The sequence below is a fragment of the Chamaea fasciata genome, unplaced genomic scaffold, assembly GCF_029207755.1.
Source record: "Chamaea fasciata isolate MVZ Bird 193981 ecotype frontalis unplaced genomic scaffold, bChaFas1.0.hap1 SCAF_26, whole genome shotgun sequence".
In the NCBI taxonomy this organism is placed as follows: Eukaryota; Metazoa; Chordata; class Aves; order Passeriformes; family Sylviidae; genus Chamaea; species Chamaea fasciata.
Window position 1 is genome coordinate 6,624,771 of NW_027094111.1, and position 26,323 is coordinate 6,651,093.

The 26,323-nt window shown below is 46.7% G+C and overlaps 1 protein-coding gene across 14 annotated transcripts in view; it reads right to left on the bottom strand.

Moving 5' to 3' along the window:
* EPB41 (erythrocyte membrane protein band 4.1) overlaps window positions 1–26,323 on the bottom strand; it is a 75,743-nt gene that overhangs the window by 44,607 nt on the left and 4,813 nt on the right. For all 14 annotated transcript variants that reach the window (XM_066204433.1, XM_066204422.1, XM_066204427.1 and 11 more), the window contains exons 2-4: window positions 5,534–5,990; window positions 2,630–2,860; window positions 170–274 (exon numbers count right to left, since the gene is read on the bottom strand). In XM_066204433.1, the coding sequence (XP_066060530.1) occupies window positions 170–274; window positions 2,630–2,860; window positions 5,534–5,990 (793 nt within the window). The remainder of the gene's footprint in view (window positions 1–169; window positions 275–2,629; window positions 2,861–5,533; window positions 5,991–26,323) is intronic.

The window sequence follows — 26,323 nt, forward strand, 5'->3', positions numbered from 1 at the left end:
TCCACACTCCTGTAGTAATTTATTCACCATTTATTCCTGTCTGATGACCTGAAATCCGTATTTAGGGAGGATACCAAAATGAGTTTGAAGAGGAGCTTCTGCCCCACTTCCTGCCCTGGGGAGATCATGCAGAAAGAGCTGAATCCCCTCAGGGCCAGCAGCTGCTTACCCTGCAGGTTGGTGTGTCCCATATGGCCAAACCAAAGTAGTCTTCTTCCAGCAGATTGAGGTGGTCACAGACTTTTTTAAGTAGATCCTGTCCCTTGGCGTGTTTCTGCAAACAGACAAAGAAATCCTGTAGGACAGGGTTGAGTTTTGCCTGTCTTTGTTCACAGGAGAGGGGAGGAATAGGATCAAATCACACTGCACTATCAGTAAGGGGGAAAAAGGGTCCTGAGTAGCTCCAAATCATATCTCCTGGCTGTTACAGAGCAAGGACTCCTTACAGGAAAGGGCAGCAGACATAAAAATTCCATGGAGAGGCAACAAGAACCACAGTGGGTCTATCTCTTCCCACCAGCTCCATGTCTGAAAATCCCCCAAAGCTGGACTTCCCAACACAGCTCAATAGGCACCAAGAATCTGTACAGGTTTTCCCTCCCAAGGTACACCTAGAGTGTTAGCATCTCCCAGGTTCAGGCTGCCAGATGATCATGTGTGGATCAAGAGATGAAACTGCTGCCTCAACCTATACCTGTCAGGGGCAACCTGACTTACCTTAGGTTCAGAAAAAAGACAGCAGCGCATGACTAAAGCCCATGATTTCCATGATCTTTCCATCACCCTGCTCTGCTGATGAAAACCAGCTTCTCCCATCTGCTTCATGTGCCCAAAGCTGCTCAGCACACACGTTCCTGCCTCCAGAAATAAACTCTGAGCATTCCTATTTCCTCTTTTTCTTTCCCCCATATCCTGCAGAAGTGAACTGGCCCAAGGAACAGACACCCTTTTAATCCGAAAGCATGAAGGAAAACAACCCTGAGGCACAAAACTATGGCAACCAGAAGCAGCTCATTCCATTGGATGCTTTGCTAGAAGAAATTGCAGTCCCAGTGATGCAAAATCAGCTTCACTAATGCCTGAAGCTCTCCTATCCGTCATCTCTGCATGGCAACTGCTCCAAGACCCTTGCCTTGTTTTACTCCTTGGCTTTATTCCAGCCTTTCAACTGCCAGGTCCTTTGTGCACACATTGTGACTCTATAGGTAACATAATGCATGTGTTAGCCTGGTTATTCCTCAAGGAATTGGCACAGATACAGGAATGAAAAAGCTGCCAGGGCTGTCAGTCGGAAAGGATGCCCAAAAGCACTAATCCACCTTGGATAAAGACATTTGTGCTGCTCTTTGCCTACACCTTTGCAATTCCTTCCCAATTAAATCTTAATAAACTCTCAAAACGCCAGACCAGAATTATACTGGCGCTAAAGCCAAGAGTGCTCCTCAAGTTAAGAGGGTCTCACTGACACAATGGCTCCTCTAATCCTCTGCAGTGCCCACCATAACACCCTGGACTGACAGAGAGACATTTCTCATGTCCTGCTCAAGTCGGGACCCCCCATGGCTCTCCCTCCAACAGTGTCCATGACAGTATCCAAAGAAATCGCTGCAGCAAACCAAGGCACAAAGCCACACCAAGCTGTCACCGGGATTTGGTGAAGAGGTTCCTTGGAGCTGCACACAGACTCCCTGGCCAAGGGGAAGGTGATGGGGCAATGATGCTCTGAGCTGATTCCAGGCAGTACCAGCAGCGTCACTGTTACACAAACACTCAGCACTGACCTACTTGCCCAGGATCACCCAAGGTGATTGCTCCCACAAGGCGCCCTGTGCTCAGATACCCTGTCCTGTCCCATTTACCAGCAGGACTGAGGGAAAACAAGCTGGTGGAAGTATGCTTCAATGGTAAGTACCAGCTTATTAATATTCTGGACAAGTACTCCGATACTAAAATAGGGATTTCTGCTTGCTTTTTATTGCCCTGACAGCACCACAGCCCTGTGAGAGAATGCACAAAAATAAAGGAGAAAAAAAGCTCTCAGATGAAGGGGGTTGCAGTGCTCTAAGTCAACATCATTTTAAATTGTTTACTGGGAATATATTCAACTGCATGCTAAACACAGTGTGTTTTACTTTACATCCAAGCACCAGGAGCTAAGTTAACCAGCAACCTGAGAGGTAAAGCTGCCTTGGGGGACTAGAAAAGCACAAATCAATTCTATACAACACATTTTATTCAAAGCCAAGGAGGCAAAAGTTATTTAGACAACTGCAACCTACCCCAAAAACCTAAACTCTAGCCTGGGATACAAATGAGAGAGATCGTGAACAGCAAATAATATGAAGTTTTGGTTGGTTTTTTTTTGAAACTTCCACCCACCTTTATAAAGTAATGCACCCTGGAATTGCAGAACAATAAAAAAAAAAGATTCCTAGTACCCAGAGGTTTTTACAACATACTAAATAAGTTGTTACAGCTTACAGCAGGCTTGTTCTGCAGTAAAACCTGTCATGTAAATCCCTGGCAGCACATTAGGCCCCTATTAAATCGTGTTTGTGGTGATTTTTCAAGAGAAGCAGAAGGGAGAGGGGAGAGACAAGAAGCAGAACCAAACCTCCAAAGTACTTACATCCACAGAACACTCAAAAATGGTGTCATCCAGCAAGACGACTTTGCAGTACATGTTTTTGTGTCTTTTCACTGCTTTTTGGGCAGCTTTCAAATCCTTGTCTGCTTTAGTTTCCAGAGACTCTCGCTTCGGTTCTGGCTTGGCACCCTCTTCCTTCGCTCCCCTTTCTTCCCTGTCCTCGAGGTCTCTTCCCTCTGGCTCCTGGTCGTCCCTCCTCTCCTCCTGAGCAGGCTGAAACCCCCAATTTAGGGGTGTCAAACAAACAAACAAACAAACAAACAAACAAACAAACCACGGAACAAGCACTGCAGGGCTGGGATCTCACTCAGAATTCATTATACCATTTTAACCTGTAACCTCCGGGACCTGGAGCAGCAGCTGGGGTGACCAAGGGAATGGTACTAATTTTTAAAACTCTTCCAAGTACTTCTCAAGTTTTCATTTTGCAAAGAATGTAATAAAAAAGAAATAAGGGTTGATTAGAGAAATCGGGGTAGATTACAGCATGCATTCATGGTGTTAGTGACAGTACCTTCCGGACTGGGAAGGTTTTTTTCCCCCCCAGGCAGGACCCCCAGTGCTCCCACTGCCACTCAGGCATAGCTGTTTTTTCAGTGCACTGGCCCTTGGCATGACAAGGGGAAAATGTTTTAAACTGACAGAGGCTAGATGGGATATTGGGAAGAAATTAATCCTGTGAGGGTGGGGAGGCCCTGGCACAGGATGCCCGAAGAAGCTGTGGCTGCCCCTGGATGTCTGGAAGTGTCCATGGACAGGCTGGACAGGGCTTGGAGCAGCCTGGGATAGTGGAAGCTGTCCCTGCCCATGGCAGAGGGTGGGATGAGATAGGCTTTAAGTCCCCTCCAAGCCAAACCATTGTGGGATTTTATGGTAGCAGTGACACTAAAAGGAGGGTCAGGGCTGAGGTTTCATGGCAATCGGAGCTGACTGAGCAACTCTCTGCCACCAAAAAGGGAAGGCAGCCTCCACACCACAGTCCCTTTGCCTATGGAAGCACTTTGCGAGCCAGTCTAATCCACTCAAGTAGCAGAAAGAAATGCAGTTTGGGGACAGGAGGAAGGAAGAAGATGGCTTTTGTTTTTCCGCTGCCACTTCAGCAGGTTAAATGAGTTCACTGCAGGCTATGACGATGCTGGAAGGGGCTGGATGCAGTGGGAGCACAGAGCTGCAGCAGAGGAAGAGCAAAACCTTGTCTGTTCACCCCATCATATCTCATGAAATCACACCCAGGCACAAGTGCACAGAGGTATTTAAAAACTAAATAATGTCCACAAGCTGCTGACTTCGGTTCCAGCCGAACTGGGACGACTGGGAGCAGGGAATCAGTCAAAGCTCCTAATGCCTGTCGGTCAGCATTTATCAAATTGCAGCACCTCACAAATGCTTTCACAGCAGAAATATCTGCCGAGTGTCACAGTTCAGAAAGCCACTGACAGTGATCTAAAATAAGAACTAAAAAAAAAAGGGCACAAATGTATCATCTAAAATGAACGGCCCATCAAGAAAGGCTGGGATGCAGATTCTGAAAGGCTCAGGACCAGAAAATCAGAGATAAATAGAGAAAGAAATCATGCACTAGAAAACCCAGAATGGTTTGGGTTGGAAGGGACCTTAAAGACCATCGCACCTTCCACCAGACCATGTTGCTCTAAGACCCATCCAAGCTGGCCTTAAACACTTCCAAGAACAAGTTCCTCCTGAAAATACAATTTCTGGGCTGAAGGTGCCTGAAGATCTCCACCTCTTCCTCATCCTGCTAATCCCAACCCTCAGAGATATAAAACACGAGCAGAGATCATCCCATGGTCTTCAAAGGCTCAAAAATACGGGAAAAGAAAGAAAAGTTGTTACCTACTACCCTCTCTACCCTCTCTACTCTGGAATTTTAAGGAGGTGGATTTACAATTATTGCCTACAGGCAATGCTTGAATTTGTAAAGTATTGCTCCAAAACTGAGCATTTGTGGGTATCTGGAGCCACTCTGAACCTAAAGCAGTGGATAAGAATACCAGATTTCACCCTGTCTGGCTCCAGCAATGCAGACAGGTTGGTTGGGATGTAAGAAATTCCCAGGCGAGGAGAAGGAATACCCACCCTTTTCCACTCCAGGCTCAAGTAACAGTAGAGCAGCAACTACCCAAGAAGGAAGAAAGGGCACCCAGCGCTCCCAAGTCAATAACCAGTCACAGCTCAGTGAATGTTCCTTGGGGGTGTCTCTGCCTCAACTTCTACTTTGAATTTTTAAACTTTAAATTTTGCACGAAAAATGACCCCGGCTGGAATGAGTAGACATCAGATACATCCCAGGAGCCAGGCTCAGCTCATGTGCTGTGCTGAAGTCCCTGTCTACATGATGCCTAAGTAGAAAATATTTATACCTGGCAGGCTCTGCACTAGCCCAGACCCAGCAGATGACCAAGTCCTAAAATGTCATGCTTGCCCTCCTTGAAGTTGAAGAAATTCATTCCCAAATCTATGCACTCTCGTAATCTCCACCTTGGGCCACTGACCTGCCTTGATCCTGCTCACACCAAGGACATCCTGATGATCAACCCTAGTTTTGAACCCCATGAATGTGAACCTTCTGTGTTATGATGTGACATCCCAAGCCTCAGCAGAGCAGTGATTCAGCATGGGGCATTTTCAATTATGCTATGGAGTATGACCTTAATTTCCAGAGCAGGTACTTTGCAGGTCTGATGCAGAGATGCAAGAGTGGGAAGTACAAAATGAAACATAGAGAGGTGACAAGAGCCTTTTTGGTACCTCATGGCTTTTTCTGGTCAATCTCACCAGCCTGGGATATGAAGTTCTTATAGCTCTGACTACAAAGACACATTTTAAAGCAGCAGAGAGCATGTCCCACAGAATGAGGTATCTTACCTGTGTTTCTGCACTGCTCAAGGAATGGAGATCCAACGATGGGTCAGTTTTGAGCTCGGGCTCAGGAGCTGCAATCGGGGCTTTCACCAGGGTATCTTCATCAGGGCTGGCTCCTAATCCTGCATTCTGGTCACCTCCTGCCTCTTTAGGAACATCTGTGTCTTTGTCCTCTTCAGACACCTGAGACTTGGGCCTCCTGAGGAAGGAGGAGAAGAGGCGGGAGAGACCCCGGCCCTCAGAGGTGCGATGTTCCTTCTTGTTCTGCTCTTCGTGCGTGGGGGTGTCTCCGTTGGAGGCCTTCTGCCTCTGGGGCTGTCTCTCTGGTGTTGGTTGAGCCCCTTTCTCCAGGGAAGCCTCTTGCTTCTGTGTTTTAGCAGCTCCTTCCTCCTCCTTAGCTTGCTGCTGCTCTGAGTTGTCAGCGTCAGCTGCTGGGCTCTTTTCTGTTGTCATGATGATGCTGTATGAGAGGAGCAAAAGGGCTCAGTCAAGAGGTTTCCAATACCTGTCTGACTGAGCTATTCAAACCAACCACAAGCACAGACACACCATGTTCACCAGTCACACCACTCTGTCACAGAACCGGAGTGGAAGGGGCCCACAGTGATCACGGAGTTCAACTCTGAAGTGAATGGCCTGTAAGGGGATGAAAGTCTGGCTGACTCCAGCCTACAAAGTCAGCAAAAGCAAAGTCATGCCTTTTGCTACAGTTTGCTTTGAAGACAGTCTTTAAGGTCCCTTCCAATCAAAAGCATTCTGGGACTCTATGATCTAAAACACACCAAAGCACACTGCTCGGGACAGGACACCAACAGTGTTGAGCAATTACACTTCTGCACCAGACAAATCCAGGGGAGCCCAGGAGACTTTGGGATTCGTGGGATATTTGCACTGCACACTGGAAAAATGTCAGATGAAAAGGTTTCCAAACAACATGCAAAATGGAGAGCAGACTTCCTCAGAGCCTGTGCTATCAAGCTGATGCAATGGTTATTTCAACTTTAGGCTGGGCTGTTGACACAAAAAGATGGAAATCACATGAGAAGAATATCTATTTAAAGGAATAAAGCGGACCCAAAATAATCACGCTTTAGAGAAGATAGAATTAATCTTTGCACACATCACATGTATCTGCAGCAATAAATTGCCACTGCTTACACTGAGCAAATAGAATATAATCCAATATGCCTCAATCTCCCAGCCCGAGCCTCAGTGTATAAACATTTGCTCAAAATACACACTTAAAAATTAAGGCACATTACAAGATGCCATCCTCCTACGTATTATTGCATTCATCAACTTTAATTTAACTCATCCTGATTGCTAAAAGAACCAGAGTGCTTCAAGGAGAAAAGCCCTCCCAGCTCTTCAAAGGACTTTCCCCTTGCGTTTAATGCCAACATTTCACATTATTTCCAATGGCATGGTTAAATCAGCACAGCATGACAGACCTTCCCTGAATTTGTTTCTGCAGCAACACAAATTTCCTGAGGTTACAGGGTTTGGTTTGGGGTTTTCGTTGGGTTTTTTCACTTGGACTCAGTCCCACCAGCCAGCCTTGGGGACGAGCTGCAGAGCTCATTTTAGCATGGTCTCCAGCAGAAGACAGAATTACTCTCCATTCACCATCTCCCCTCTGCGAGATGCTCTGGGTATTTTCTAGCTCAGTGGAGTGGCAGAGGCCACTGAAACAGCAGCTTCCAACCTACGCTGATTCTTCAGTGTTGTTTCTACAGGCACCCAGGCGGAGAGCCAGCATCATATGAGCACCTGATGGACCAGAGATGCTACAAGGCAAAGAGAGGGCCCGAACCCAAATGTGCCCAGATGCATCTGAGATCAGTCTGCAGACAGCAGCATCTGTGTGACTCGTCCTTGCAGCTCATACTTCTGCTCCCCTTCCTCCTGCAATCTCTTGCCACAGATGCCACTGGCCCCATTAGCAACCCATGGCTTCTACTACAGAGAACCCCAGACACCACGCAGCTAATTTCTGCACTTGTCAGCTCTCCAAGAACTCCTGGAGATGCCACAAGGTAGTGAAGAGGCCAAGGACTCTGTGCAGCCAAACACCCATCACCCCAAACCCACTACGCCAATGCCCAGGGCAAAGCTCCCAATGCCCCAGCACACACAGAATGAAAGGCATGTTCTGCAACGCTGTCCCACCACAATCACACACCAGCAGCCAGCTCCCTCTGGCATCAGCTGTTGGAGCAGCCTGCTTTGTAGCTGCTTCCCACTGTGCTTGTTTTGAATAAATACACTTGTAGGAATCGTTATCAAAACATACAGCCTTGGACAAGTTGCTCTTCAAACCAAATAGGCAGAACCAGAGCTTTGGAGATGACGTCGGTGAGGAGGGCACAGCTGAGGAGCAGCTCTTATCAGCTATAGAAGCCCCAGGGACAGTCCACAAAAGGAACGTTTCCTCTGGATGTACTTTTCTCTCTTTAAACACCTACACCGTGGAACAAGATTTGTTGACTTGTTTCAAAGCTGCAGTCACCGACCTTTCCCGGTGTGGGAAGGTGGGTCTGGCTGGCGATGAACAAACATCTCCTTGTCTTTTCTCCATCCAACAAGAACCACACTGCTGCTCAGCCAGATCCCCTTGGCAGTGCTGACGATGCAGAGATGGGCACATAGGAGCCCTTCTTTTCCCAATAAACATTTCATAGCTGCCGGCACCAATACCTCCCTGGGTACAGCAAACATCTTGCTGTGAGACCCAAGGCGTGGGCTCCCGGCTGGCTCCCTCCCTTGGAGGTTTTATGCTCAGAAAATCATTCCCCCTACATTCGTTATCAAAAGCAAAGAGATTTATAAATAAGTAACATAACTAAGAAGTAGTCCATTATCAAGGGGGTGGAACGAGAAGGTCTTTAAATCTTCCAACCCAATCCAGTCTGTGATTATACAAGGAAGAAGAAGACCTTTCCTGCAAGGAGATGGGTGCCAAGTGGTGTTTTGTTTCCAACACAGCTCATAGCAGAGCAGACACAACGAGTGAGGTTCCCACTCCACTGCCCTTCAACCCATCCCTTGGAGAAAGCACCGCCCACAGCCCACAGCCAAACCACAAGCAGGTTTTTATTTAAATGAAATTTTCTTCCCTTGTTATTCCATAAGGCAATTCAGCTAAGCCAGCAGGTGCCTTGGGAGCTCCCTGGATGCTGGAGGAAGATGCTCTGCTATTGTATGAGCACTCAAGCAGTGCTGTCAACCTCCTGCTCTGAACTGCCACATTGTAAATACTTCATTTGCGGGCGGGGGGGGGGAGGGCGGGGGCGGCTTTCTTTGGTAGAGGCTGAAGATTCGATGTCAGACAGTCTATAAAAGGCAAGCTCTTCACAAGTCTGGAGTGGAGAAGGTGTCAACACCATGGAAATAAAAAAACTACAACAAAACTCAGATATGACTCCTGAGAGATTTCGGAGTAACAATCTCATCAGAAAAGGGTACAAATACGTATTTATATCTAAGCATTTTTAAGCTGGAGAACATCCTCCAGATAAGAAGGCTTTGGCAACAGGAAGCAACCTGAAGAGAAAGGCATTAAATATTTCCACAGCAGAAAACAGGCTTTGCGCTGCTTAGAAGACCTGCACCATGGGGTGACCACCCACTGGCAACATCCCACCTTGTCTCAACCAGAGAAGCCCCCGGGGGAGGACTTGGGCCTGCTCAGGAATACTGGTGCTTTGGTGATGAAGTGGGAGCTCCACAAATCTTCTCTCAAAAGGCATCGGCAACTCTGAACACCAAACATCAAAGCAAACCAGTGGAGGGGCACCTCCTGAAGCTGCTGTACCTGCAAAGATCCTATAGCCCCCCATACTTGAGCCCCCAACCTCAGTGCTTACCCTCCCTTTTGGCCAAGGGCAGAGCTGTAGGAAACTCACAATATCTCTGTGGTCTTGGTATAATTCATACATATTCATGCCTCTTTCCTGCATCAAAATCCGTGAAACAAAACAAAGGAGTGCAAGTGCTCACTGCTCACCCTGCTCCCAACATATATCGTTCAATCACAAAATCATGGAATTTTTTGAGTTGAAGGGATCTTACACTCATCTCGTTCCAATCCCTGGGCATTGGCAGGGACAACTTCCATTAGACTGGGTTGCTCCAAGCCCCATCCACCCTGCACTAATTACCTGGTGAGCAGATGATGGCTAAACTCAGTTTCATCCCCACAAGGCTCCATGGGTTCTGCTTTTGCAGACATCAGAAGACAACCCAAATCTAAGCCAAACCATCCTCATTTTCCAGCCTGTACAGACATACAGAGATTTATCTAAGAGATTTTAGAGTAGCTCAACACACCACAACACCTCACTATCGAGAAAGTTTTCAAGCAATCCTCAGGAGAAAGCTAAATCCCTTCCTTATGGCGCCTGTACTCTGGAAGGTTCTCATTAAGTGATGGCACCTGGAAACTACAGCACTGTTCATTTGGGCTGCTCCATGATGAGTTACAGAGGCTCAGTGAAAGAGATATGTCTAGACATGTGTCTGTCTCTCTCTCCTATCTGTCAGCCTACTTCAGCCTCTCTTACCTAGGCACCCAGTAAGTTTAGTGATGGTAAACTGAATAGATGCTGAAGGAAGGAAGGGTTAATTAGAAATCAGGAAGAAATTCTTGCCTGTGAGGGTGGTGAGGCCCTGGCGCAGCTTGCCCACACAAGCCATGGCTGCCCCTGGATCCCACGAAGTGTCCAAGGCCGGGTTGAATGGCGCTTGGAGCAACCTGGGATAGTGGAAGGTGTCCATGTCATGGCAGGGGGTGGGATGACACAGGCTTTAAGGACCCTTCCAACTCAAGCCAGTCTGTGATTCTGCGAAAAATCTTATCCCTGTCTCCAAGCCTGGAAAAATGATTTATGGCTTATGTCATAACTCAATTCCCAGTGGCTTTGTTTTTCAGGGAGAGAAGAAAAGGGACTGTCCATGGGGAAGGTTCAGTTCTTGGAAACACAAACTGTCTCATAGAGATGCCCAACACCTGATAACGGGTGGGACAAACTGTCTTGACCTTCCTCTGCAAAAATGTGTGGCTTCACTGAATACCGCTGCTCCAGCAAGAGCTGGAGACAATGATAAGACAGAAATTTCTGCTAAAAATAGCTGAAAATCGAATAGTTTCAGCAACAGCGTGCTGGGGTTTTTTTTAAAATGCATTTCTTCCTATTTCATAATGTGTGTGAAAAGCACATAATTCACCAGGGAAACTACAGAGAACGCTGCCTGAAATAGAGAGCACAGCCTGAAAATTCAGTTTTGTCAAGACCTGGTGCACGTGCAACAAAACTGTGGGTGGGAGAGGAGGAAACTGCAGCTGCCACCAGCACGACTCACTCCACGTGTGTGTTATGTGTCCTACATGTGATTTTTACTACAGTAAAGAAAACATTGGACAGAGCTTGAAGCAACCTCGTCTAGTGGAAGGTGTCCCTGGCCATGGCAGGGGGATGGAATGTGACGGACTTTCAAGGTCTCTGCCAACCCAAACCAGTCTGAGATTCTATGACCATAGCAGAGAGTTGTTTGCTTGGGGCTTTCAAACAAAGAAATTCAAATGCAATAAAGTAAGTCTCTCAACAGAAATTCAAACAACTTCAAAATACTCGAAAGACTCAGAACCTTTCAGAATTTATTTAATACATTTTATCAGAGGAATAATTAGAGCTGACATTTTATAGCCCCTCTTAGAATCAACATGCCTCATCTTTCTGTGCTGGTACTTTGGATCCTGAACAAAAAGGATGCTGTCACTCAGCCTGACCTGGAGGGTAACAGGAGACTTCAGGACCCTCACTGAACAGGGGAAAAATAAACCACCCAATACAACACAGATGGCACATTACAACTGCCCGGATTTAATTCTCACCAGACCAGCCCTAGTAATCTACTGCATGTCGGCAGCACCATGCCCCTCTCCCATCTCTTGCTATCGTACAGCTTTCCTATTTAAATGAGGGCAAAAATAGTAGCTCGCCATCTGCTGAAAGCAAATCATTTATGTCAAATTGAAGACTGGGCTTATAAAATGACCTGACTAAATGGAGCAGTAAATGCATTACAACCAAAGGGAGCTGAGAGCTCCTCCTCCATATCCTCAAAAATCCTCCTGGATGCTACAGAATTCCTTACATGGAAATTCATGGGCTTTGCTCATTGGTGAAGTGCTGAAATTTAAATGAAAACATGTACTTGTCACTGGGGCCTTGTCTACAGCAATGGGTTTGGAAAAGCTGCTCGTGCAAGACCTGTCTGGAAAACTCACTTGAACCTGGAGCAGTTGGACCCACAACAGAGACATGGAGAAGTCACATGCACCAGACTTCCAGCAAAATCAAGCTGCTCATAGACTATTCCCCCTCCCATTGCAACACAGTAGCTGACAAGGAAGACTAAGAAAAGCCTGTGTTTAATATAAGTGCTCTTTCCCATCCAGTAGCAAGCAGTACCTCTTGGGGTTCCCTAACCCCTCTGCAGAAGAGGCCAGAGCAGAAAAAACATGATTTGGTCTCAAACACACAGTGTCTGACAGGACTGTTTCTGCAGAAACAAGCCTCCAAACCCTCCTGGAGAACACAGGGGCTCAGCCTGGCAGGCAGTAGTCACTCCAAAACCCTCCTTAGCAGAAAGAGCCGTATCTGCCGGACCCGGCGGAGGGAGGGAGGGATCCATCCAAGGCCATCCCCACCCTATGAGCAGCTCAGCCCCTGCACGGTGCAGATAACATCCTGAGGCTGCTCCCTCCACCAGCCTCCCACAGAAATGGGGAGCACGGGTACCCAGCAGGCACCAGAAATCTGTGCAAAGAAAAGCAGCGGGAACGGTACTTACAAGAGCATCATGAGCGAGCCACTCCGTCACAGGGAGGCAATGGCAAGGACAGACTGTCCCAGCAGGTCACTCCATCACAGCCACTCCTGACTCCGCAGCACCGAAGGAATACCTGCGGTGGCTATGACAGCTCAGCAGAGATGACAATGCCACCACTGTGTGTGACGATGGCTCTCCCCGCAGCAGCATTCCACTTGTTAAAGCAACAGTTCAACAGTTCAAATAAGCAATAGCTCTCCATCAGCTGAACAGGAGGATTTTTTCCATGAATTATTCATAAGGTTTTTTTTTCCTGCCTGAACACAGATGTGTTTACTTACACTGTGCCTCATTTACACTCAAGGTTTAACATAACAGGGCTCATATTCTTTCCTTACAGAAAGAATGGGAGTAAAGTGCTTTACTCCCAAGAATGGGAGTAAAGCACTTTTCGCTTTTGTTGTGCTCCTTTTGGTTGCTTCCAAACCAAAGCTATAATTAGAAGCCCAGAGGACCCTGATAAAGAGCTGTGTGATAGATAAATACCACCCCTGCACACACATACATACACAGGCAGAAGCACCTGCCAGGAAGAACCACTGTTACACCAAGAGCTGGAAGAATGATTGATGCTAAAACCACTTAACAAGCTCCATCCCTGACCGTCCCAGTTCACACACATGGGCCATTCCTCCCCTGCGTGCCAAGGACATCACATTTAAGTGCTTCATTTGTTACTTTACAGCTGTAATGCAATTTGCATTCACCCAACTGCCTCAAATACATCTGCCGCACCCTGCTACAACGCCCCAAATTCATTAAAAATAACCATAACCATGCAGTTATTCTGATGTTATTAGCACACAAGAAATGCACAATGTTTGAAGTATCTGAGGGACCCACTTACAGAAAGGGCTAGGAGAACAAGTGCTAGGCTTGTTCTCTACCGAGCCCTCATGAAAGCTGGTTGAAAAAGCTAGATGAAAGCGCCCTCAACCCTGGCTTTCAGCTGGGCTTACTGCTCCAAAATTGCCATCAAGTATCACAGAATCCTAGAATGGTTTGGGTGGGAAGGGACCTGAAAGCTTATCTCATTACACCTCCTGCCACAGGGGGACAGCTTCCACTATCCAAGAATGCTCCAAGCCCTGTCCAACCTGGCCTTGGACACTTCCAGGGACAGGGCAGCCACAGCTTCTCTGGACACCCTGTGCCAGGAGCTCCCCACCCTCCCAGGGAAGAATTTCTCCTCTCTATCCCACCTAATCCTGCCCTCTGTCAGTGTGAGGTCATTTGTCTTTGTTCTCTCGCTATCTGCCTGTGTAAAAAAGCCACTCTCCCTCCTTTTTATAATCCCCTTTAGGCACTGGAAGGAGCTCTAAGGTCTCTCTGGAGCTTTCTCTTCTCAAGGCTGAATACCCAGAACTCCCTCAACTTGTCAAGGACGCTTAAGTTAGCACTACACTACCTGAAGTTGATTCCAAGACCTTTTCTTCTGACAGCAACACTCCAAACATATTTAATTGCAGAGGAAACATCATTCTCCCCAACAAGAGCCTGCAGTGAGGGAAACTCCCAGGACACGGTGCCTAACCCAGTGGTTCCTAGGTCTGCCCAGGGGCACAGCAATGTGGTTTTGTGCTGTTTTAATGAGTTTTAAGAAGTTGTACCAGTTGCCAGACTGAGTTGATTTACCTGGTTTGCTCTCACATGCTCACTGCCACCATCGAGCACAGAAACAAGGGCTGCAAGGTAACTAAAATTACCTTTACAGTAATTGTCAGACTGAACATTGCACTTTTAAAGATTAATGACCCTTACTCAGGAGTGCAGGAAGGCACTGGCCAGCTAAAGATTATCTACTAAATTTGCTGATACTGGGAGACCTCAACTCTCGGTTTTCTGGCCAAGCCCCAGATACTTACACCTGCAGAGCAACACAGGGGATGAAGAAGCTGGAGATCTCCTCAGCATCCAGGAGCATGGAATGAGCCAGATCCAGCACAGAAATGGCTGCTGGCTCTGGAGACACAACTGGGACAGCACAAGCTCCAAGGAGCCGAAGGGAACGAGTCAGTGAGCAGGGGGGTTGTGAAGCCAAGTTTTATTGGGTGGGTACAAACACCACAGGTATCAGCACACAGCAGCCTGTGCTGCTCCTGAGCAGGGGGAAAGCTTTGTTTCAGGAAGGCCCACCCCTTTCTGAAGTCTCCTCTTCTTTCAGGGCTCACCATCCCACCCATGCAACAGTGCAGAGAAGAAGAAGAAATCCATTCCCACCACAAACCTCGAGATGTAAACTCCCAGGATCACAGAAAGAACCCAACCTTCAACAACTTGAAAACTCACAAGACCAGGCAGCTTGGTTTTAGAGCCCACTAAAAGCTAATTGAACTCCCCCAAAAAAAGCAGCAGAGCCCGCCCCATGCTGGTTGCAGCTCCCCAAGGCACATAGCACTGGGGAACGCAAACTGGGATGCTGCTGACTTTGCCTCAAGAACGGAAACAGCAAAGCATCTTCTGTGGGCACTGCGCACAGCAGGGAGGTGAAGAGACACCTTCTCCAGATTGGTGTGTCCCCCCCGGTTTTTTGGGGTTGTTTTTTGGGTTTTTTTCTTAAATATTGCAGGTGATGGTTAAACTCTGCACCATTCCCAGAAAAAAAAAAAAACCATGGGGATGATCCTACTGCACATCTGCAGGCTCCTGTCTATGCGTCTATGCCCAAGGAGAGCAGGCTAACATCCAAAAGCTGGGAGTAACCATGTTCCCAACAGGCCTGGTCCACAGGCAACAGGCAGAAAACCAGCCACTCACTTGTTCCCCCAAACACTCAAAGCCAGGAGTCAGAAGCTGTTTGTAAAGCCTCAAGGTACTAACTCCATTTGACTGGGATAAACTCCAGTGCCACCACAACCCCAGAAGAATGCTGCCCCAATGAACATAGCACCAGAAGAACACTGCATGTCCCAGGAACATGCTCAGACACTTCACACCACCTCCATAGGGAGAGTTTTCTTCCCAGCTTTCCTGCTCATGATGCTCAGTGACCACAAAGTCACCCTAGATCCTGGGGTGGCTCCACAAGTCAGGAAGCAAAGGAGAAGATGGTTCCTGGAAAATCATGCAGGTTTTGCAACACCTCCCATGCAAAGCATGGTCTCCTGAATCCCTCCAGGGGTCTTGCACCACAGGGCAGGCGACACCCACCCAGAGTAAAAAAAGCAATGGGATATCAGTGCTTGGATTAATGAGACAATCTCTTCGGCAGTCCCCATCCCACTACAAAGTCATTTTCCTCTTAGCAAGGTTAGGGAGAAGCCCTCAGTGAGCACAGCTTCCTAGTATTTCCATTGCACAATGTTCTTTGTCTTCTGTTTGCACTATTCGGCCTGTTTCGTGCATGCTAAAAGCACCTCAGGGATGCCTGGAGGTTCTGCCCTGTGTCCTCACACGCATCTCACTTCTACTTCTACACAACAAGATCCCACAGCACCATCCAGAACAGCCAAAGGGTTGGGGATGGGTACCGAGATGGTGGGAGACACCAGGACACCAAACTAACATGGGGTGACACAAGTGTCACCTTCCCAAGGCTGCACCCAGCATGACTGGCAGGGATAAAAATCCTCCCATCCCCACCAGGAACAGGAACCAAACAGAAGGGGAATGTGAAGCAGCAATTAAATACCATCATGCGCAGTCAGCAGTCAGTTATGGGCATGCAGCAGAGCAGCTAAGTCCTGTCACCTCTCAGAGCTGCTCCTTTCGTGAGCCAACGGACTGCAGAACTGCTCCCATCCCCCCAAGACTCGGCCTCCAGCTGTTTCCACCGGCCTGTTTTTTCCATCCAGCAGTGAAATCAGGCAGCTTCAGTTTTTAATCCCCTTAATTAGGGGTGTGCAGCAGTCTTCATTCCTTAATTACATCCATTGGCACATCTGATGCAACACATTTACAAACAACCATTTTCGCTGAAGATGGCTTTGAATCAAAATTGCTGTCAAATTCCCACACTGGCTGTGCAGTGTCACCAACAGGGAGAAGACACAACATGGTGTTCTGGATGCTTTAACAAGACGCACACCTTGGAAATGTTATTTTCATTAAACAATCACCTGTTTCTTTGGCAGGATTCAGGTGACTCCGGAGCAGAGAAACCACTGGCTGTCTGAGGCTTCAGAATGGGAGCACAGCTCTCAGAAGTTTACAGCAAAAAAGTGACCATTTTAAGCAATCCTCTCAATACTGACCCACGGGATGGAGAGGCGGCATTTCAGTGCCTATCGTGATGATTTTGGTCAGTCACCATTCAGTAGCTCAGTTAAAGGCAGACAATGGGGATGCTCCATTTCATCTGCTCAGCTGTCAGGAATCCCTTTGATCCTCTGGGAGAACAAACACCCAGTGAGCACTTTATCACCCCCATTTCTGCTGCAGAATGAAAATAATGATGCTGACACCTTCTGCCTGCCCACAGAGCCATGGCAGCATTATCCCACAGGGAGCCTGTGCTCACTCCTGCTTTGAATTACTGCCCCAGATCCTATCCTGATGCACTAATGGCTCACCAGGGCACAGCAGCTGAGCTCCAGCCGGCAGCCTGGCCTATAAGCAGTAGGAAATAGTGAACAGGATATTAAACACCATCATGGGGGGAAGGGAAAGCACTGGTTGAAAGAATGGGATGGAAGATAAGATGGTACTGTGAGGTTTTTTTCCACCACTGGAGACCCAAGTAAGGATCCATGCTGGTTCCTGCAGCACCCTCTGCTCAGGTCTGGCATCAGCCCAGGGTCACTGCAATTATTTACATGGAGGAAATGTACACAAACATTGCTTTCTTCAGACTACAGAAAGGAAAAGGAAGTTGTGTTCATCCTCAATGCAGCAGGGAGTGGTCAGAAATACACTCTGCACCCACATTCAGGGGCTGTTTGCTCATATTTTTGGTTGCCGCCCTCCGTTCTGCTCTGGATGGGTTGGTGTGGGAGGCTGTCATGGGTTGTGATTTCACTGAACAAACACCAACACGGCCACATTCCACCAGCTCTCATGAGGTATTTTCTACTTCTTCAACACCCACCTTTGCCACTCAGCACACCACAGCAAGGTTAGTGCTGAGTATCACACTGGTGCTCCTGGATGGCCCTCGTGTTTCTGAACAAAACACCGCAGCACCTTCCCCGCCAGCCACACTTAATCCTGCTGATCCAAACATTGCTCCACCCAGGAGCTCCATGGGCAACATGCACTGAAAGGATCTCTCCTACCCTCCTGTCTGGCCGCACCAAACCTGCTCTTTCTTCTATCATCCCTGCTCTTTCTTCCACCACCCCCTGATTCCCTCCAACCTTCTCCCCACTTCCAGGGATTGCCCAGGATCCTCTCCCCCACCAACTTACACTTTCCTCCCCAGTCCTGCCCCTTTTATCCTGCATTACATGCCACACTGGGAGAAGTTTAACGACCCTGAGGGCATTAAAGGGAGCTTGGGCATGAAGTCAGGTGGGCATGTGAACTGGGGCAGAACTTGGAAATTGTAAACTAGCTTTCTCCACTCCCACGGGTGCCAATGCAACCTGCCATGGCACAGCCAGGCCACTGCTGGCCACCAATCAGCTGAGAAGACAACAATAAACAGCTTCCAACTGTTTTAACATTGCCGTATTTTTAAGAAAATGAAGAGCCAATAAAGACAAAATATTTTCTTTAGTCGGGATAAAGCATATGCAGAAAACAGTAGGTGGTTTAAATTTCTCCCTATTACAATAAATTGTACATGGGGCTAGTGGTGCTTTCTGGATAAGCTACAGGCCTTATATACACAATTTAGCATACCATTAACACTTACTTTATGAGTTAAGTCTCAAAATAATCCTTATTCTATTCAAAGTGTCTGTTTGTGTGTATACACGCAAACCCCCAACAACATAATGGTGGTAGGAACAACCACATGTTCTTTTGGAGAAGCTTTGCTTATTTTTCCCTTTTTTATATTTAAATCCTAGTTGTGCAATTGCTTCATGCACAGCTGAAACCACACTGAGCCCAAGAGTGCTTCATCCTGCTGAAAGCTACACAGACTCACAATGACTCAGTGTAGCTCAGGTATTTATCAAGTATCAAAAGCAACGGCAAATTAAGAATAAGCAATGTTATTCTCAGTGTTTTTGACCCAAAATCAATTGGTCTTGTCCGCTACTGAGGACTAAATGGAGAACCCCAGCTAAAATTATGCTGCTAAAGGGCTGGAGTCCCACATTCACAATTCCAGACAAGTGAGCCACTCTTTTCACCATGCTGCTGACAGCAGGAGCCACACAACAATATCGCTGAAATCCACATTCATGCAGCACAAGGGAATAAAATGCCACACAAATCCTCTTTTCTGCAGGCTCTGGTGATATCATTGTTCAGGCTAAAACTGCCATAAGAAGACCCTTCAAAAAAGGCCAGGGTGAAAGAGTGGAGAGAGCAAAAAGCATCGATGAGCTCACTCAGGTGCCCCAGGCAAGAGGCTCCTGCCAAACCCACTCTTTGGTCCTCCAATAAATATATTCTTAAATCACCTGCTTTGCACTTCCTTCAGGTTCTCTTTCTATACACACAATCTGAAGGTAAATAATTGCCTGTTCCTCCCTAAGATGAAAATAATGAACGTACAAACAAGATCTGAGCAGGTTGAGCTAGCTGGGAGGCACCTCCTCGCCAGTGTAAGCTGAGCAGGGCAATTCAGAAAATAAAAATGGAGAAATGGGAGCCCTGGCAGTGGCAAGAAGTGTAGTTTAAGAGTAAAAAGCAAAAACAAGACAGAAAAAAATGCAATGAGCTGGTCTCTGGTTAGGACATCAGCGCACAGCCTGAGCTCACTCCAGCTTCCCAGCTAAACAAGCTGCAAAAACTCTTTAGAAATGAACTATAACTCCGCAACACGGATGTTTCATTTTCTTATTCCTAAGCATGGGAGATGTTTAAAAGGTATCTGCCTTACTAGGCTGTGTCCCCTGTTCAGCACCCAGGGAAGGAGAAGACAACCTGCCCTGCTCCACTCCACAGGCTTTAGTTCACTGCCTTGGCTTTGAAACGCCTGCATTGAGCATGGACCTCACTGGTGTCACTGCCATGTGGATTTGCCGTTTCCCAGGCATTTTACCTGCTGACATTATGACTGCAAGCACGTTTGTTTTACTAAACCATGCTCCTACTCTTAAGCTACCATCCAATTACTGCTCCCAATTACTCTGCACTCAAGAGCCAACATTAATTACAGAGTACCCTGCAAACAAGGCTGCTGTCTGCTGAGCTGCACAGAGCTGGAACATCCAGGACCAGTCTTTCCTCTGGGAGAAGAAACAGAGATTCCTCTCTCAGTGGTGGATTAACAGTCCTGAGCATGAAGGGCAGGTTCGGTGAAAGAGACGATGAGCACCACAGCCTCAACACCCAGATTTCAGCAGCCCTTTGGATTCCCCAAGTATTCACAGCAATAAATACCCGTTTTTCCTGTTATGAGATTCAACAAAACACAAGCACCAGTTCAAGCCTGGGGATGTTAACTCAGAAATCTCCGGGATTAAGGGCACACACCAGCAGCAGGAGTGAGTGCTATACAAATGCCCATGAGTTTTAAGCACCTTCGGCAAAGAACTCAAAACCAGAAGGATGAAGACCCCAAACTCTATGGGAGAAATGCCTGCATACCGTGGCTTTTAAAGCACAGGTCACTTTACACCAAGAACTTAGGTGTTCAGGCATTAACAACAAACCTGTAAGATTAAGACCCAAAACAACTCCCTGTGCAGAGCGCAGGGACACAGAAGTACAGCATGAGCCTTCAAGAAGGGCACAGAATGCCCATTCGCCTTCACACAGTGGCCTCTGCAGACAGCAGCATAACAAGTTATTTTGCAACTCACATTGCTCAGATTTAATAATCCCCCTAGTGCAAGACATCCTTCTGCTGGATTTAGAGAAAGATCCTGTAAACTCTGGCCTCTTTTTTCCTTTCTACAAATAGATCTCTATTGCACAATGCACTGATGCAGTGCCACTTGCATGAAACAGCGATATGCCAAAAGGAAACAGCACTTCACCATGATTATCTACTAATTTTTAATTGAATGTTAGATTTTTTTTTCTCAAAAATGTGTTTCTCTTTGCTTGGTGCAGTGCACTTCCAAAGTGTTTCACCAACAGCACTGCAGAGCTCAGTATCGACAACAGCAGGGAAGATCAGTACTAGACTTCTAAATACAAGAGGAAAAAACAAAAAGGTGAATAACTCTTCTCTGTGCTTCACCTCTGCTCCCAGACCTTGCCAAACACGGCCTTTGAGAAAAACCCACCTTGTAGCACTGGGTCAGGGAACACCATGGTGGCTTGAACTGCTCACACCAGGGACATGCCTGCATGGGGACACAGGGAACGCGGTCCACATCTGGGACAGTGTCGGTTGAGTACTGTGGAGCAGCAGAACACGCTTCTATAACCCACAACATATTTCCTATTAAGAGCAGCAATTTAATCAATTAGTGGTCACCCAGCAAGTTGCTACTTTACAGAAGTTCATTTTAAGCAGCAAAACTAACTTCCAGCAGAGTTTAAAATAAGAAGGTGCCACACAAGCATACAAATGCTCGTGCCATTGGGAAATCAGGAATGGCTACATAGGCTTCTGCTGCAGGTTGCTTATACCAAATACTTCATTAGTACCAGATGGGTAGGTCTCAGATTTCAACTGAAACACACACATCCTCATTTACAATGATTCAACCCAAAAAAGCCAGTCCTCCAACTAAAATGCAAGTGCCACATCCATTTCTCTCCACAGTAAGTGCAGACCACATATAAGATCACTGCAAAAGCCAGAAAGGGATGGTGCTTGGTACCGCACTGGCTAATTACCTGTGTGACAAATTATCAGCTTAAAAATCAAATATCTGCGCTGCTCCAAGCTGATTTTTTTTGTCCAATTCGCCTTTTTTTTTTTCCAATCTGCATTTTTTAAAAGATATAATTAACTGCTTGGAGCAGCAAAGACACTCTATTTTAAACACAGGAACAAATTTCAAGCCTATTTCCCAAAGCACCATCAAAGAGCTCATCACTGCTGATACCAAGAGGTCTGGATCTCTTCATGTCTGGGAATCAATTCTTAATTTTAAGTTTTCACAAAGCCTCTTTTCTTGTTTTCAAGAAACTTGCCCCATCCCAATCTTTAATGACTCATCCCCAGACCTCTCTGACTTGGAGCACCTGAACTGGCTACACCCATGAAATACCTTGTGACTAGGCAAAACCACAGTTCATGGGTGGGAAAGCAGGGCAAGGAGATTAACTCAGAAAAACAGACAAAAACTGCACGTTCCTCAGTCGCTGTTTCTTCTGGAGATGTGGAACTGAGCAACTGCTGGGCTTGGCTGACATAGGGATGTTGAGATGATGCTCAATCTCGTGAGGTGCAGCCAGCTGCATGTCTGCCCTGTTTTCCTAAATCCCAAATGCTCTTGCTCCAATAGCAAAGCTCTGACAATGCTTTACAACAGAGAGCCTTGTGCTTTTCTCTCTTCACTTGTTTTTTGTTTTAAAGAAACGTCTCAAAATATTTTCTCAGGGAGTGTTTCTGCTGAAGGGAGTTGGGGAAAAACACAGGCAGGCACTTGAGGTAGACAGGAACCACCCACTCAACAAACCTCCTGTTTCAGAGGTGCATAGCTGCAGCTCCAGTTGATATTCTCTCCCCCCAGTAGAGAAAATTTATTAGAACAAGTGTTTTAGTAAAAAAATGAATGTTCTTCACCAATCCTATAGTGTTTTTCTAGTGGTAAAGCTGAAGTGCTATGAAAGTTTCAATTTAATCAAACCTCAGTTTCAGTATAATTCATCACTCTGGTTTTCTGCCAAAAACAGAAGTTTCAGAAGGTTAACCTGTTTCCAAAACAAGCAGAATGTATCAACGAATTTTCAGCTGATTTTGTAGTTAATACATCAAAAGGGCAGAGCTCTTTGTTTCCTTACATTTGTGTTTTCAAAGGCCAGGCAGGGTGTGGTACCTCTGCACAGCAAAACCCGCTTCTTGCATCTGCTCCCACTACAGGAGTGATTTACAACTGTTTGTGCTGAGAAATCATGAGAAATGGTTAATGTACAACCACTTTCCCTAGCAGCATCAGCCCAGCAAACACAGCCAACCCTATAACCAGGTTAGCTCCTCACTGAGACACCAATGAGCTCCGTGCACACCTTCCAACCTCCTGAACCTGTGTGTGATGGAGCTGCCAGCACAGCTGGCACCTCTCCTTCACCTGTGTCTGCAGAGAACCTTATCACTGGCACAGATGTAGCCGTGTATCTACCTCAAAAAAGGAGAAAAAAGTTTAATTCCACTGTATTAGCATATGCTGTGTATAATATAATGTATTCGCATTCCCAGATTGCCAGCCTTTGCTGTGATTAGCACTGTGCAGATCAAGCCCACCAGTGCAATAATCAAGCAATGCTCATGCTGTAGAGTCCAGCTCAATTATAAAAAGAAAAAAACCTGCAAGAAAAGCATCACAGTGAAATACCAAATTTCTCCATAACTGCAAGCCTCTTAGCTTTGTGAATTCATCCCTCATGTCCATTATCTACTCCCATTCCTGCCTCCAGAGGCACACAGGCAAGTAACACTAATAGATTCAGTTTCCCCGAGCGCTCCCTCTCGATTCATCACACAACAGGGACTCTTTTTTTAATAAGCCACATATTTGCAAAAGGAATATCACCATACATCATCATCAGGGTAGATGAAGAGAGTCAATCACCATTTTAAATAAGCCAAGAGCAGCACTTGCAAAACATGAAGCCACTAACGCTGTCCGTGCCACTGCTGGTTTCCCCACTGGCATCCCATGGGTGTTTGCAGGTGGGAGAGGAAGAGCACTTGAACCAAGAAGAGGAATGTTTTTTGCATCGGTGCCCCAAAACTGAGGGGATGGGAGATACCAGCTACTCAAAGCATCTGGCTTCAGAACAAAACAAAAAAACTTGCTTCAGTGTGTAAACAGAGGAAAAAAGGTAATTTTTTGAGACAAACATGCTTGGACACCACTAGTCCCTTGGGTTCTTGTTATCAAGGGGATGAAGCATCCCAAACCTCACTGCAGAGATGGGCAGGGATAGGGTCCTGCACCAGGATGGGCACAACAGCTGCTCTGACCTCATCAACCAACTCCAGCTTTATTCCACCATTTCCTGGTGCAAAGCAAAGAAAGGAGCAGAGACAGGTGGGAGCAAACAAACTGATACTGCCACCCATAAAAAAAGGAAGTGTTTTTTAAGGCAGCATCTAGGTAGCCCTGATGGAAATAACAGAAAGCAGCAGTTATAACAACAACAAAAAAACCCTCCAGAAGTCTGAAGAAACCATGGCACTCACTAGAAGCAGTATAAGAGGAATTCAGCATGTGGCCATTTTTCCCCACTATCACCAGCATACCCTTCCCATGTTGATGCAGTTGCTCCCACTGCAGATAAACTCCCTTCTCCAGGGCCATCTGACAATATTAAATTTTTCAGAAAGCCCTGAAGAATGAAGCCAGCTCATCTGTGTGAGTCAGCAAACTCACACATCTGCAAGACCCCTTTTCCATTGAACACCTTGGATGGGAGGGGGCCTGGCTGCACATAAAAATCCATGGAAAAGCAATACACATGTATCCTACATTCTTCCCCTTCCAAAACAATTTCTCCTTCTAGTTGTTCCCCCTCTTCGAGGAAAAAGGGTTTAGGGACTCCCACACTGACTAGAAATACATATAAACAGCTGAAAACTGACATTTTCTCCGCACCTGAACTCTTCTCCAGACCCCAAAAGCTTCCAGCTTTTCCTCGATGAAAGTTACTCCTGCAGCTGCACCAGGCAGTCCACACTGAGTTTATCATGTTGCTATTTCATGTGCGTATTCACCAAGCCTCTCATGAGCTTCTTGCCACACACACTCAACTTTCAAGTTGGTGGTTGGAGATAAAAAAGCAGCGATACCAGCATCAGCCTCCAGCACTGATCCCAAGAGGAATGGAGGAACATGGGAGCAGTGGTGGTACTTCCCAGAAAGAGGGATGCAGGGACACCAGGGAAGCACCTGATACTCATCCCACCTGGTTTCTCCCTGCTCAAATTGCAATACATGCTACTAAGGGTCCTAAAAATGCTGCTTTCTTGCATGGAATGTGACCCCTTTCTCCTACAAGCTATAGGGGTCTGCCTTCTGTCTGTGTCAGGCTTACATGATAGAAGGCCTTTTTACTGCCTCAATACACTTACACACACTCATGCAGGAGAAAGAGGGATGCTGGTTAGGTGACTTCTTTTGACTTCAGATCAACAACCAGCCCCACAATTTAAACACACAATTTCCATCTTGACTGTCAATTGACTGCCAACCAACAGCTGTAAAACAGGTATTTAGGCCAGAAAACTTTGGCCAAATGCTGGATTTCAACACTTTTCAGACCAAATGAGCAGCTGAGTTTTCATGGTACACAAAGGACAGGAGGATTCCCTTGCACCAGGAGGATGACAGCTCACCACTGCTCTTCTCCAAGTGGCTGCATCCCTGGAGGGTCCCCATTGGCTTGTGTCTGATGTACATGTGAAGGTGACACTGCCAGGGTATGGGTCTTTGCCAACAGGACTAAAACACTATGCACACACAGAATCCAGTATTTAAAGGACAGACCAGCAGTTTTTGTTTGGGGATTTAAGTGAGTTTTTTGTCAGTCTGCAAAATGTCACCCTGAGCTGCCTCTGCACTGACTAAAATTTGCATTTTCCCACAAAGCCCCAGGGGATCCTGCTTTACTTTGGCCCTCATACTAAGAGGGAAAATCAGTGATATACATTTAGGTGAGATACCAGGAAAAGTTTCTTCCCCTAGAGGGTGGTGGGGCACTGACCAGATGCCCCAGGGAATGGTCAGAGCCCCGAGGCTGCCAGAGCTTCAGGAGTGTTTGGACAATGGACAACCCTCTCAAGGATGCACAGGGTAGGATTGTTGGGGTATCCTGTGCAGGGCCAGGAGCTGGACTTGATCCGTGTGGGTTCCTTCCAACTCAGGAGATTCTATGACATTGGTTATAGGGCCCTCTTACCCACTGGTTCAGGAACTGGAAGGCAGCATGCAAGGCAAGGCTGCAGGAGGAAAAAAATTTGCTGGCTAGGGTAGCTGAAGCTGGACCTGAAGGATTTTTATCCTTCCATGAACCAGCCCCTGCTCAATGACAAACGACTCCTAAAACTCCCCAGCTGCATGTTTCTCATTTTCCAAGTGCCTGGCTCAAGGTACTGCAGGCAGCTCACAGAGACAGAAACCAGGGCTGGAACATAAAATGTTCCATCATGCTCTACTGCAATGGGATATAACCAAACCACCCTTCAAGCTGCCCTGGAGCATCCAGACCATCTCATGGAGTGAATTGCAAAGACCAGCTCATGCTTTTGATTCATTTGCACACAGGCATTGCAGACGAATTCGGGTAGGAATTATTAATTATGCTTTTAGAACAGAGTTTGAATAACAGGGAATAAATACAGCCTGGAACCCTGGACACAATGAGATGTGACTGTCCTCACTTACATCCTGCTCACTCTCATATTCAGTGATACACATGCCCTAGGGTTGAAAAGTCCATAGGGAATCATGCTCCAAGGCCATGCCAGCACAGGAAGGCAAGGAGATCCTGTGGGACCAACAGCAGCACATACCATCTTCCACCTCTAAGGGTTTGGCTCTGCCATTCTACTATAAAGCCGCATGAGCAGCTTAGTTATTTATTTAACTAAAAGCTTTTAATTATCTCTCACACACACACATATTCCATGGGGCGGGGAAGGCACAGAATAATCAGCCTACAGCCAGTGACCGGAGGGTTCAAAGGAATTGTGGTTTTCATAGAAATAGCTAACTAGCCCAA